A 14,963-nucleotide genomic window follows, 5' to 3' on the forward strand; every position below is an offset into this window, starting at 1 on the left:
TTTGCAAATAATATAAAAGAATTGTTTCCAAATATCTAACAACATACTCCTAGTCCAATAATTAATCTTCCAAGTCATCTTTCCCTACTCTGTCAGCAATTAGGTATCTGAGGCAAGCCTGGAGTCCATGCAGCTGGTTAGGAAAGTACATTTAGTTTTTGACTTGGAATCAAACCATTATCTGGATACTATTTGGATATACTAAGAAAATAATTGCAAGTAACTCTCAGTTAAGCATTTTTCTTGAACAATAAACTCAGATTTCTGGCTAGGAAGCACTGACAAATAATTCATTTCAACACATCTCCAAAGGGATCAAGCTACTAGGCAGTACTGCAAAATGCTGGAAGACAAGACCAAAATAGTAAGATAAGAAGCAAAGTGGCACATGAAGAAAATATATTTAAACCACAAGGTGATTTATTTTATCAGAACCTTTCCAATTTACAGTATACTGGAAACAAGTTTTAACAAAGCTGGAAAGAACAAAGGAGAGAGAAAGAGAACAGAATCTTTTGAGAGGAAGAAGAAAGGACTCTGAAAATGTCAATGGAAAGAGAAACTCGGGAGAAACAAACTTTTATCAGTTTTTCCAAGCATCAGGTCCTATTTAAATTCAACTGGATTCAAGCTCTTTTTGAGTACTATGTCCACATTTTATAGTTTTCCTATCTTCTTCCGCTCTCAGGTGCTCAGCTGTTAATTCTTGCTGCTATGATTATGCCTGTCATTAACAGCTGCCCTACTCCACTAGAAGGGGAATCTGTTGACAACCAGGAAACAAAAAGGAAAAAAATCGAAAAACTTAGTAGTACCATGTACATACTAATAGTCAACAGATTCTGAGACACTATCATGAATAGAAGATATTAACTCCCACTCATGAACTGTGTGACACTGATTCTGCTGACTCAGACATCTTTTGCTTTCTGCATGTTTTTTTGGCTATGTTCCAGATATTTGAGGTTATCACATAAATGCCCTCTGAATAGGTGACATATCTATACTTTTAGAATAATTTAAAGTATGATACTATTCCCTCATAATTCCTTTATATAATAAGTCTTACAAAGTGCAAAGATGAATTTTCTTACAAGCAACATCCAAATTCAAGAATTAGTTAACTCGCTTACAGCAAAAGAAATTTCCATTCATTTAGTCAAAAGGAATTAATTTTTAAAGTTCATTTTCAAGATGCAGGGATTTAAGTCAGCAAATGTTATCTTCTCAAGGAAGTTTCTTCTACCCTCAAGTTCATAGAAAAATCATAAAATGAAATCACTGGTGGGCACACATGGATTATAAAGCTACCTTTCAAGCAGCTCACTACACAGTCCACAAAGACCAAGAAAATATCAAACTCAAATATCTTATCTTGATAAGACTACTTCACAGTATATATTTTACTAATTATTATAGCTTTATTTCACACTCTTTCATGCCATTTTCTATATAGTCTACATACTTATTCTATATCAAATATCCAATGATTTGATAAATTGGTAATCATTTAAAAATGACTCTACTTAAAATAAGAATAAGAATCTAGAATTCAGAATCTCTTAAACACCAGGATCTAGGTTAAAACATTAGCAGTCTTCTTGCTCTACTCTCTGTATCTTCACACCAAATATACCCCTTAGGGACCTACATTTTCATATTTTAATAAAGCATTCAAACAATTACTTAAGCTGAACACTGGGACATTTAATAGCAAATTTAGTAAGTTTCACAACGCTTTCATATGCATCAAGTGATGATGTTTTCCCAATCAGCTCACTGAAAGGAACACCAACTTAGATTTTTATGAATGTTAATAGCAATATCAATCTCCTTTCCTTAGTTATAAAATGTTTATAACAAAGGTATGACTCAGCTAAAGTATACAAGTACCTTTAAAATAAATGACCAAGGGGGAAGTAACTGAAAAAAAGAGTAACGTCATTCATCTGAATTGAGCATTAAACAAATAATTAATTTGTTCGTGACCCCAATGACACACACTTCTAAGTATATGCTTTGGAATAAATGAACAGCTAGCATTTTACTTAACAAGAACTGCCAAGCCTTTTCTCGTATCAGAAATGACTGAATGAATCCAAAATCAAACGGGAAAACACCATTTTCTTTTAAACAAAACTTTCCTTTTTAAGTGCATTAGTTTCATTTTTTTGGTTGGTTTTTTGGTACCTTTGAAAATTCTTCAGGTTCCTTTATATCTAATGACCTTGTTGCAAATTCTAGTAGTTCTTCCGAGTTCTCCAGGGCATTATTACATTGACTAAGCTGACTCTAAAAATAATAAGAACAAAAAATCATTAAAATAGAATTTCCTATTGTCATCAGAATCTTAAATATATACTGTGACAATGAACGTTACAATCTTAATAGCAATAATTGAACAAACATTTTAGAGAGGTACTGAAGCAAGGTAATCACTAGTCATATATATAACAAATTTTAATTATCTTAAACTGTCCATAATCTGTCTGGAACAGCTTAATTGCATACAGATAAAGATATGCTCATCATTTAAAAACAAAAAAGAGAACAAAGCAATTATAAATGGTTGGGGTCAAATTTATTTAGATTCTTCTCAATCAGGTAGTCAGAAAATTTAAAGTAAAATATCAAAATAATCCATCTGCAGGCAACATCTATAATGAAGACAAAATTTCTTGATGATATTTAATTAAGCTAAAGTTCGTGAATCAAGTTACAGGTACATCCAGTTGAGCACAATCTTAGTACTCCACTTATCACATTACTCAAGTGATACATACTCCTATAAATGCTAATTTACAGTTTCCAAAACTGTGTAACACAGGAAGTGCCTAGATTTCAAAAAAATCAAACAGGAACAAAAAATGGTAACTGTTACAGTGATATGCTCTGTTATAGTGATGTGTTAATTTCACCTAACACAACCTTTCTTATTCAGTTCTTTCTCTCCCCTCCCCTCCCCCCTTCTCTCACATTATCATTTGTAGATTTAAAACTAAGCCCAGTTATGTGAAAATATTGTTAGTGATACCTTTAAACAAAGAAACGGACCCATTTCTAAGCTTTTAAATGTATCCAAGATTCTTCTTCAGAATATTTATTAATATCTATTCCGTATTCAAATCTACTTAATTTTCCCTTCCGATACAAACTAAAGATAAACTACATCTGATTTTATTGGTTTCTGATGTGTCCTGTTTTACTTTGGAAAAGTAGAATAGTTCAGTCATAATTTGGATTAGAATAGGTTTTCATGTGTCATTCTAAGAACCTAAATACAATTTCATAAAAATACTGCTCTTCCTATGAGTAAGCCTCTTATGAGTTTCAAAGAATTAACAAACCACCATTTGAAACAGAGCTTTATAAAAGCAAAATCACTGAGAATAAGATGGTAGGTATAAATGGTCCATACAGGATCACTAGGGCAGAGTAAGTCAATGCAGTATGAAAGAAAAAAATACCAAGAAAAATAAAGAATATATCTCAAGGAACTATTAAAGTAAAAAAAAACCAATCTGAAGTCAAAGTTTGAAAAAAAATATCTTATTCTAAGAAAATGCTATAAATTTGCTTTGAAGTCAAGAGGGAAAGCAAAAAAAAAGGGAGAACAAAGGATTACAACTTAAAGAGCACTTAGTTATTCAGAGGAATTATTAAAATACCTTAATAAAAACAACATGCTATTGAGTTTGTGAACCCAAAGAAAGAACAGAGATGCTCTATTAACTCCAAATAAAGAAAGAAATGGCATCAGTAGCCAAGTTGTGATTCTTTTTAATACTTGGTTTTCAAACTACCCCAGGAAAGCTTTATGGTTTGAGATCACCATAGGTTTTCCTTTGAACCATAACAAAAGAACATCCTGAAGAATGAAGTTATGTTCACTAAGCTTACATCTCAATAACTTAGAGTCTTATTTTACAACCAACTGTCCCCTCAATATCCCGTGCTCTCCCCTAGATCACCATTTCTATTAAAAAACTGTGAAAGGAGCTTCCCTGGTGGCGCAGTGGTTAAGAATCCGCCTGCCAATGCACGGGACACGGGTTCGAGCCCTGGTCCGGGAAGATTCCACATGCCGTGGAGCAACTAAGCCCATGTGCCAAAACTACTGAGCCTGCACTCTAGAGCCCATGAGCCACAACTACTAAGCCTGCGTGCTGCAACTACTGAAGCCCACGTGCCTAGAGCCTGTGCTCCATAACAAGAGAAGACACCGCAATGAGAAGCCCGCGCACTGTAACGAAGAGTAGCCCCTGCTCACCTCAACTAGAGAAAGCCCGCGCACAGCAACGAAGACCCAGTGCAGCCAAAAATAAATATAAATAAATAAATTTATTTTTTAAAAATATATTTAAAAATACTGTGAAAATTTTTGTACCATTCAGAAGAAAAGTCAAGTACTAAGAATCACAAAGGATAATAAAAGGATGGAAAAAATGGAATCGCTATAAAAAATGAAGATCTGAAGTGATGATAAGGAAGAAAAGATGGTGCTAACATCTCTGCAGTCACCACTTCCAAAGAGTATTTAGAACTCTATTTCTCTCATTTTCTGCAACATTTTGAATCCTCCATCAATATTCAACAGCTAATGATGAATTTGATAGAAAAATTGATCAAAAAATCAGAGTAACATCATCTCATTTAAAAAGAGTCCAAATGCAGTTTGCATGGAAGACTTCCACGAATCAGATCAGTTGCAAAAATAATAATAATTATTATGTTCATTATCACTGTAATTAAGAGTCACAAAACCCAAAGTGGACAAAGTTCATCTAAGACTCCATGAGAAAAAAAGGTTAAATAAATTTATATGACCCAATTATTCATTACTGGGAATTTAGCCAATAACTAAAACTATAAATTCAATAGTTTACAAGAGCAATAAATGCAGCCTGTTTTAAGATGAGCACTATAGATTTTACGTGTACACACACATACCTAGCTCTGTATAGGGCTGCCAGAAAGTAAGTTCTGATATGAAAATATCACACTTCTTCTAGAAGTCTAAGGACATATTTTAAACCAAAAATCCACAATGGATAGAGAGTACCTAATTCTGAAAATCTCTAACATCTTGACTTAAGGACAGCACACCTAAATATCAAAATCCACATGCCATGACATGAATATTAGATCTCTCCTCCAAATCAGCAGTGACTTGGCTTAAAGATGATTCTAAGACTCTTCTAGACTTTTAATCTTTGATTATCTTAACAACTGAACTGCCTCTTACCTGGAATATCCTCTCTTCCCTTTATTAAGTAAGCTTTTCCCTCCCTCAAAGTGCTTCAAATCAGTTTCTAAGAATTGCTCCTGAACTCAATTCCCTTCATGATCCCTCTGCATTATATACAGCTGTACAGTGTTTACATTAACATTATTCTTAAATCGGTTATATCTTACATACATTTTTGCTTACTCTTATAAATTCTAATCTCTTTGGCAAAAGGATTTGATTTTCCTTTCTTCTGCATTTCTTGCAAATTACCCTCCATGAGAATGTGAAATGCATGAGGGCAGGAACTGTTTTGCTCACTACTACTTACTCGAAATCCAGCATAGCCTAACTCAAATTTTACTCAATGAATGCATAAAATCTTGATACTGGCAATCAAATATTATCACTGATTTCCCCATAAATTATTAAAGTAGCTTCTCAAATATGAATTTTGAACATTAAAAGATGTGGAACATTCCAAGGTTTTTCAAATTCTTTTATGACTCTAAACTATCTTTAGTGTAAGCATAACAGGACATAATGAAGATGATAAAATAATTTTTAAAAATCCAATGATAATTATGACTTCAATGTCTAATAATGCATTTCTAAAGCTATTATCATATGAGCTTGGTTTCCAGTGTATGTGAATTTTGAGGAGAGGAAGAAAGGGAAAAGTAGAGAAAAGGACCTAAGAGAAGCTAGTCAACTGCCATTATTTAAAACCTAGCAATATAATAAGATACGTGAATAATATGGGACAAGGAGGAAGTATTTTTCTTCCTTGGAAAAGTTTCTACTCTAATGAAGGGTGTTAACAGTTCAATTTTATTTAGCCAATTGCAAGGTTTTTTGTTTTTGTTTTTGTTTTGTTTTGTTTTGTTTTTTGGCCACGCAGCATGGCTTGCAGGATCTCAGTGCCCCGACCAGGGACTGAACCCAGGCCACGGCAGTGAAAGCCTGGAATCCTAACCACTAAGCCACTAGGGAACTCCCCAATTGCAAGTTTTTAAAACTGTGTCTATTGGCTGCTTCTAGCTTCCCTATTAACAATGCCAGAAAAATAAACTGCATGCACAGTTAAGCAGAAAGAAGGTGCCAACACAAAAAGGCACCAACCAGGTATTTGAAACTTACAGGTAAGAGAGAAGAAAAATAATAGCAGCAGCACTGGAGCATCACTCACTCCAGGGATGGTTAAAGGTGGCAGATAAAAATTGATAATGCACATTCAATATGCATGAGATTTTTGTCACTTGATGGGAAGAGGAAAATGTAGGAGAAAAAATATGACTCATGATCATTTTGGTAGCAAATTTAATATGTGGTATAGGCCAGGCTGACAGAAATGGTGTCTGGTGAATACAATGAAGATAATTAGAGCTGCTCTGGCAGAGAAAAAGTATGGGGAGGGAGAAGGGAAGGTTAGAGATTAAGCAACTGAACGCTTAAAGGGTATTCCAAACTGGTGCTATGAAGAAGGATTTGGGCCCAAGACAGAACAGAAATCTCCACAGGATGAGCCATGGGTGAGATCTTCAGAAGATGCTGAGTTTTCCTTTATTCTCCAATCTTGCTTTTTTAAATGAATGAATGTCTTATTTATTGAAATTTATGGATACTTTATGACTAAACTAATTACCTTTAAATGATTTAAGTACAGTTGGCTCTTGAACAATGGGGGGGTTAATCCATATATAACTTAGAGTTGACCCTCCATATCTGTGGTTCTTCTGCATCCACGATTCAACCAACCACAGACCGTATGGTACTGTAGTATTTACTATTGAAAAATATCAGTGTATAAGTGGACCCTCACAGTTCAAACCCACGTTGTTCAACTGCAATACAACTCCCACCTCCTAAATATAAACAACAAATCTCAACCTGGGAAGAATGGACAGACTTGAAAGGCTATTTAATACTGGGAAATTGTGTGTGTACAGCATGTTTGTAAAAGAAAGAGAACATTTGCATTCTTCCATAGCTTTCAGATTCTCAAAGACATCTGTGACCAAAATCAGCACACAAAAATCAGTTGCATTTATATATATGAACAATGAACAATCGAGAAAGGAAATTAAGAAAACAATCCCATTTAGGGACCAAATGAAACTTAAAAGCTTTTGCACAGCAAAGGAAACTAGAAACAAGATGAAAAGACAACCCTCAGAATGGGAGAAAATATTTGCAAACGAATCAATGGACAAAGGATTAATCTCCAAAATATATAAACAGCTCATGCAGCTCAATATTAAAAAAACCAACCCAAACAAAAAATGGGCAGAAGACCTAAGTAGACATTTCTCCAAAGAAGACATACAGATGGCCAAGAGGCACATGAAAAGCTGCTCAACATCACTAATTATTAGAGAAATGCAAATCAAAACTACAATGAGGTATCACCTCACACCAGTTAGAATGGGCATCATCAGAAAATCTACAAACAACAAATGCTGGAGAGGGTGTGGAGAAAAGGGAACCCTCTTGCACTGTTGGTGGGAATGTAAATTGATACAGCCACTACAGAGAACAGTATGGAGGGTCCTTAAAAAGCTAAAAATAGAATTACCATATGACCCAGCAATCCCACTACTGGGCATATACCCAGAGAAAACCATAATTCAAAAAGACACATGCACCCCAATGTTCATTGCAGCACTATTTACAATAGTCAGGTCGTGGATGCAACCTAAGTGTCCATCGACAGACGAATGGATAAAGAAGATGTGGTACATATATACAGTGGAATATCAGCCATAAAAAGGAACGAAATTGGGTCATTTGTAGAGACGTGGATGGACCTAGAGACTGTCATACAGAGTGAAGTAAGTCAGAAAGAGAAAAACAAATATCGTCTATTAACGCATATATGTGGAATCTAGAAAACTGGTACAGATGAACTGGTTTGCAAGACACAGATATAGAGAACAAACATATGGACAACCAAGGGGGGAAAGCGGGGGTGGGGGGGGGTAGTGGTGGTGGTGGTGGTGATGGGATGAATTGGGAGATTGGGATTGACATATATACACTAATATGTATAAAATAGATAACTAATAAGAACCTGCTGTATAAAAAAAATAAATAAAATAAAATTCAAAATCCGGAAAAAATAAATAAATGAATAAAATCAACAAGTCAAGCATACCAATACCAAAAAAGGGAAAGAACATAAAAGATAATTCATAAATGGCAAAAATATCAAGAAGCATGTTAAAATATTCAACCTAATAATGAAGGAACTTCAAATAATAACATGCTTTCCTCCCTCCATTTAGTTGGTAGAAATTTAAAAAAATATATATCCTTACCCAGCAGTGAAAAGATCGTTTTTGCATCTTGTTCATGGAGGGTAAAGGAATACAACCATTTTGGAAGACAACATGACAGTATAAAGAACACGAAAAATGTTGTTTAATCTTGATGAAATCATCAGAGATGTCCACAAAAATACAAAATACTTGTACAACATGGAGCTACTTACAGTAGCAAAAAACAGAATAACTAGATACCTAACTATAGGGAATTGGTTTAACAAATTTTGGTAGGTAATATTAAGAAGAATGTTTTCAAAGACTTTTCAATGGCATGGGAAAATGTATCTGGCATAATAAGTGATTAAAAAGCCAGGTTAAAAATTATACATAAGATATTAATTCTATTAAAAATGTCCCTATATATGTGTATTATATATGTATATTTAAATGTATATTACAAAAAAGAAAAAAATAGTGACTATTTCTGAGTGACAGGACTATGGATGATCTTTATTTTCTATTTTATAATTTTTCTAAATTTTCCATATGAACAATAAATATTATTCCTTTGTAAAAAAAAAAGAAAAGAAAACAATCCCATTTACAATAGCATCAAAAAGAATGAAATACTTTGCAGTAAATTTAACCACGGAGGCAAAAGACCTATTCACTGAACACTACAAAACACTGCTGAAAGAAATTAAAGACACAGATAAATGGAGAGACATCCTATGGTCATGGATTGGAAGACTTACTATTGTTAAAACAACCATAGTACCGAAAGCAATCTACAAATTCAATGCAATCACTATCAAAATTTCAGTATACACCCATGTATACTGCAGCATTACTCACAACAGCCAAGAGATGGAAGCAGCCCAAATGTCCATAGACAGATAAATGGACATACCACATAAAGAAAATGTGGTAAATACATGCAATGGAATATTATTCAGCCATAAAAAAGAAGGAAATCCTGACACATGCTACAAGATGGATGAATCTGAAGACATTATGCCGAGTGAAATAAGCCAGTCACAAAGGGACAAATACTGTATGATTCCACTTATATGAGATATCTAGAGTAGACAATACAATGGTGGTTGCCAGGCAGTGGGGGAAAAGGGCAAATGGGGCGTTGTTCAATGAGTATAGAGTTTCAGTTCTGCAAGATGAAAAAGTTCTAGAGATCTGTTACACAACGATGTGAATATAGTTAATACTACTGTACATTTAAAAATGGTTAAGAGGGTAAATCTTAGGTTTTTTATCACAATTTTTAAAAAACGATATCTATGACCAAAACAAAGTTAAGAATCATTCCTCTACAAGATATCAGTACAGTTATACAAAAAGTCACTAATTTTTGCTTTCAATAAATCAAGCATTATACAGACTAAAATTATTCATATTTAAATAGCTGCACGATCTCACCTGTAACTCCTGTGATTTACGAGCTTGTTCCTGCTTGATACTGTTAATCATACTTTCTTTTACCTCATCCAATATGGAGTATAAACTATCAAATTCTTCATCTAACTCTGAAAGTATGTTAGAAGAATTTTCCTGTTTAATAAACAAACAAAGATTTTACTTAAGAGCTGTCAAACATTAAAAAACTAAAAGATATAGTACTTATCAAAGAAGAGAATAGATTCATATTATGAATCTAATATCAGCCTAATATCATAAAATAATTAAAATTCTAATATTTGACATACACCTTTAAAAACAGATAAATCCAAGAAGCTGGCTGCTAATGCTGATAGTTCTACTTCAGCAATGCTATGAGTTAAGCAGCCTTTTATGAACTAGCCCATACTCTCCTCACCTTTTATAAGACTGTTTCCACAGGACAATGTGAAAGTTTGTTTTAAGGTTGTCAACTTTGTCCAGACCTTTAGGCTCTAAGGCAGACCCTAAGCCAGTGGTTCTCAACTTTTGGTGTGCATCAGAATCATCAGTGAAGCAGATTTTAATAAAATATTCCAGAGATTTTGATTCTGTAACTCTGAGAAATAGTCTGGGCATATAGGGATGGGGCTGATTTTGCGCAAATTTTTAAATCTTTCAGGTTGCCTAAAACACTGCATTTACATAAGATAAGCAGAATTAAAACACTAAGCAATTCCTTACTGGGTCCTAAGAGATTTATCAAACACTGAATTTCGGTGCTAGAAGGAACCTCAGAAATCATCTACTGACTAGAATTTGTAGTCAAACTTCTAAATTTTATAAACTAAAATCTGTTTATAAAGTCTGTTGACCTCCAAGAGTTCCTCACTGCCTCATTAAGCAAGATGATGCTATTTCAACAAGAAATAAAATATCTGTGAAATCCCTAGATAAGCGATATTCACACTTGCAACAATTATGAGATAGAAGAAATTATCTTAAGGCATTTTTCAACATAGATGAATCATTCAACTAAGAGAAGCGAAATGGGCACTGGTTTACAAAACTAATACACAAAATCTACTGTAATATTACAATCCAAACTTTTGCTTAAAATGTTTATAAAAACCAGACATCATCTCACTGGAGTCTTGCCAAAAGTGGTGTTAATCATTTTACTAGTTTCTTTACAGTAGTAAGAACATGACGTGGAGGAAGAAATGTGCAGTCTGGAAGGCAGAAGACCTAAGTCAAATTCCACATTAACCACTCAGTAACAGTGTGACCTTGGACAAGCCACTTAAATTCCTGGATCTCAATTTTTTCATCTGTAAAAAGGAATTGGACTGCTCTTTTCCCCCTCAATAACCAACTGGCACATTATTATGGTCTCTCGTCCACTACAGCTTATGCTCCCATCTTCAGTGACGAGGGTGTAGCTTAATTCCCCCTCTATTTTTTTTTATGGATGCTAAGGTAAAGTCCTAATAATCTGTCAATCAGAAAAACAGTGTGAGCTAGCTCTATCTAAAGGTACCCTTTTACAGATTTCAAATGTGATGATTCTCTTGTCCATAGACCAAGAGTTTTAGAACCACTAGCTCTGCTTATTTAAAGAAACTGGATTAGTGGATTCACCAAATTTTCCAATAAAATAGTTTGAGAAAGACAGTTAAACTGGTGAAGATTATAATTAACTAACTTCAATTACAGCAAATTCAGAAGTAAAGAAAATACAAGACCATAAGGTTTAACAGGCCAGGCAATTACCTAGGTTGAACCAAACAAAAACCACAGGAAAGGATTCACTGTCTACAAGTATCCTGGAAATCTTCTATGTTTATTTCACAAAGAAATAACCCTTAAATTAATTAAGGCACATTCATGGGAAAGCATCACCAGCTTATCTTAAGGTCTCTTCCACAATCAACATTTGATTATTTACAGCATGGATTATCCACCTATACCTGGGACCATTTCCTTAAGTATTCCCCTCTCTCTTCAATGGGCACTTTACCTTTTACTTTTATATCTTACTTTCATCTAGTTCTGCAAGTGGACCTCTTACCATCTACATTTTCCTTCTACTATTTACAGTAAAAGAAATGTTTAGCTTGCCAGTACTTTTGGAAAGGCACAATTTGCTCTTAATTGGAATTAGAAAAGACAAACATGAAACGGAAAGGAAGAAAAGTGAGCATTATAATATTCCTAGCAATATTCCAGAGTTTTCTTTTTCCCTTACTATTCGATCTTTCCATGGAGAATGTGGGAATAGCAAATAAAGCATTTTTATTTATCTGCCATTTAAAAACCCTGCTCTCACCTCCATTAGTTTATAATCTATAGTTGACAGTGTATATTTATACTTCTGATTCGACCCAACAATCATTAATTGTGACATATTCACACAAATTTTTTTTAAAACAGATTCATACCTGAACTCCTTTTAGTGTTTGATTTAGTGTATCAATAAAGTTCTGAATTTCATCATTTTTATTTGCCAGAGTTGAAATGATCCTTTGTAGAGCTTCCTAGGATAAAAAAAATTTTAACACTATGATATTTTATTAAAAGAGAATTATAAACTTTATAACAACAATTCTCTAAACAAACTCTGTATGTAACAGTATAGTACATAATAAACAGGAGCAATGTAAAACTGTTCATTGTTCAAACGCTATAATTACAAAAGATGGGATATATATTCATACTGTTTTACAACCTCTTATTCCTAGTGTACAACTTAATTACCACCATATCTTTCACACTGAAGATGATCAATATTATTTAACATAAAGACTGTTACTTTAGGTCATAAGGCCATGGCAAACGAACAGAACCAAATCCTTAAACGTTGCAAAAATAAATGGAAACTTCTAATCAACATCAGGAAATGAGGAATAAAAGCAGAGACAATGAAATTTGACATTTTATTTATTTATAAAAATTAAAAACATATTTTAGAAATATGAAAGTAGATAATAAATTTGCAGTTAAAATTACAACATTCATTGCAATATTTACAGATGCTATACAACCATAATAAATAAGGTAATTTTAGTAGCAAATACCTCAGACTTTTTGATAATGCTTCCTATTTAAATAAAACACTTGATTATTTAACTTTCTCATACTCTCTACTTCAGTGTTGTCCAATAAAATTTCCTGCTATAATGGAAATATCCTATATATGTGCTGTTCTGTATGGTAGTAATTAGCCACATGAAGCTAATGAGCTCTTGAAATGTGGATAGAGCAACTGAGGAACTAAATTTATTTTAACTTGAATTAATTTCACTTTTTATTACACATGTGACAAGTGCTGTCATATTGTACATCACAGGTCTAGTTGTTTAATAACTCTTCATGGGTAGTAAAAGCAAAATCCAAACAAGGTACTTGTATTCTCAGTAAAAATCAAAAGCAAGTACTTCCACTTTATAATTTTTCCCAGAAGTACAAGCCTTATTTCCGTAAGCACCTACAAACATAAATATTTTAATAATTTCCTATAAGATTTTGTGTAATAAAGTTTCTCCTCAAAATATCAAAAACTGATAAAAGGCTAAATATAAAGACCTCAGGAAATAATCTGATAACGGGATAACATTTCATATAAATGTTCATAAAGCATTATAGTAAAAATATTAAAATAATTACAGCTCTCATTTCATTCTCCCAACAATCCCTGGAGATAAGTAGGTATTATCATCCCTGGGCCGGACTAAGCCTCTCTGCTTCACTTACCAATGCTATTTCTTCCCATCCTCACCACTGTTGTTATTTTAGTATAATAACACAATGAAGTTATGCTATGAAAGAGTTAGCTGTTTATCCTCTCGGTGTTCCCTCCAGAAACAGGTACACGGAGATTTGAATACAAAGACAACGCAGAATGCAGCCAGTACCTGGGGGAGGGGTGGGCACAGCTGGAGGGACGAGAGTGGTAGTACAGAGATGTAGAAAAGGAGGGTAGAAGACTTAAGAGTCTTCGAGTATTCATCCAAGACAGACTCTCTATATACTTTAAAAAACACAATGGAACAGTAAAAATGGTTCTGCCAGTCCTCGGCCTGTGTACAGTAAGCTTCAATTAAGAGTGGGCTTTTCAGGTTAATAGACTGACTATCTGCACCCTCTTCTAACCCTCCCAATGGTAGGGTTACATCCATATTATATACATGAGAAAATGGAGATCCAATCAGTTTTCCAAAGTGACACTGCTTGTAAGGTAATGATTATGCTCAGTCTATCTCGAAAGCCCATGCTCTTTACCACTTTAGAACACTGCCTCTAAACCTAACCAATTTGCCCATTATATGAAACACCCATACAATAAATTACATATTGTTTTAATATTTTGGTTTGCTAAGACTCTTCAATGACATATAAAACCACTGGAATTTTCTTGGAGAATCACAGCTTGAGCTTAAGCTTTGTCCACTGAAATTAGTGAAATTCTGGTAAAGGAACTTGATTGTAACATTTTAACTTCTATCCACATACAGCTATTATAATTCAAGAATCTGGGACTTCCCTGGTGGTCCAGCGGCTAAGACTCTGCGCTCCCAATGTAGGGGGTCAGGATTCGATCCCTGGTCAGGGAACTAGATCCCACATGCCACAAATAAAAGATCCCACATGCCACAACTAAAAGATCCTGTGTGCCGCAACTAAGACCCTGCGCAGCCAAATAAATAAATAAATGTTTAAAAAAAAAAGAAAGGAGTATCATTTTAAAAAAATAATTCAAGAATCTGACATAATATAAACACATATAGAAATTCTGGTATTCCAAGAAAAAAGTTCTGAAAGCAGGACTACATAAGCTGAGTTCTGAAACTTTACCCTAGCCTGTGTATGTGACATGAGGTTAAAGTTTTCTCTAGGTGGTAAGACCCAGGGAAGAGATCTATACAGGGATACTGTGTTCCTAATGTAGGAGATATGCAAGGGGAGGCAAGTCCAGTAGAACTTTTTTTAAAGTATTTTCTAAATATGGCAAGCAACATATCAGGGCAGGATAAGAAACTTTGAGAAAGAGGCAAAAAAGAACTAAAAGATACCATAATGCA

The 14,963-nt window shown here is 34.0% G+C and overlaps 1 protein-coding gene across 1 annotated transcript in view; it reads right to left on the reverse strand.

The window, feature by feature from the left end:
* The window catches only part of FSD1L (fibronectin type III and SPRY domain containing 1 like), a 65,514-nt gene that overhangs the window by 39,956 nt on the left and 10,595 nt on the right, over nucleotides 1–14,963 (reverse strand). The window contains exons 2-4 of the mRNA XM_061201077.1: nucleotides 12,324–12,419; nucleotides 9,925–10,056; nucleotides 2,191–2,292 (exon numbers count right to left, since the gene is read on the reverse strand). Coding sequence (XP_061057060.1) covers nucleotides 2,191–2,292; nucleotides 9,925–10,056; nucleotides 12,324–12,419 — 330 coding nt within the window. The remainder of the gene's footprint in view (nucleotides 1–2,190; nucleotides 2,293–9,924; nucleotides 10,057–12,323; nucleotides 12,420–14,963) is intronic.

This window comes from Eubalaena glacialis, chromosome 9 (genome assembly GCF_028564815.1).
Source record: "Eubalaena glacialis isolate mEubGla1 chromosome 9, mEubGla1.1.hap2.+ XY, whole genome shotgun sequence".
NCBI lineage: Eukaryota > Metazoa > Chordata > Mammalia > Artiodactyla > Balaenidae > Eubalaena > Eubalaena glacialis.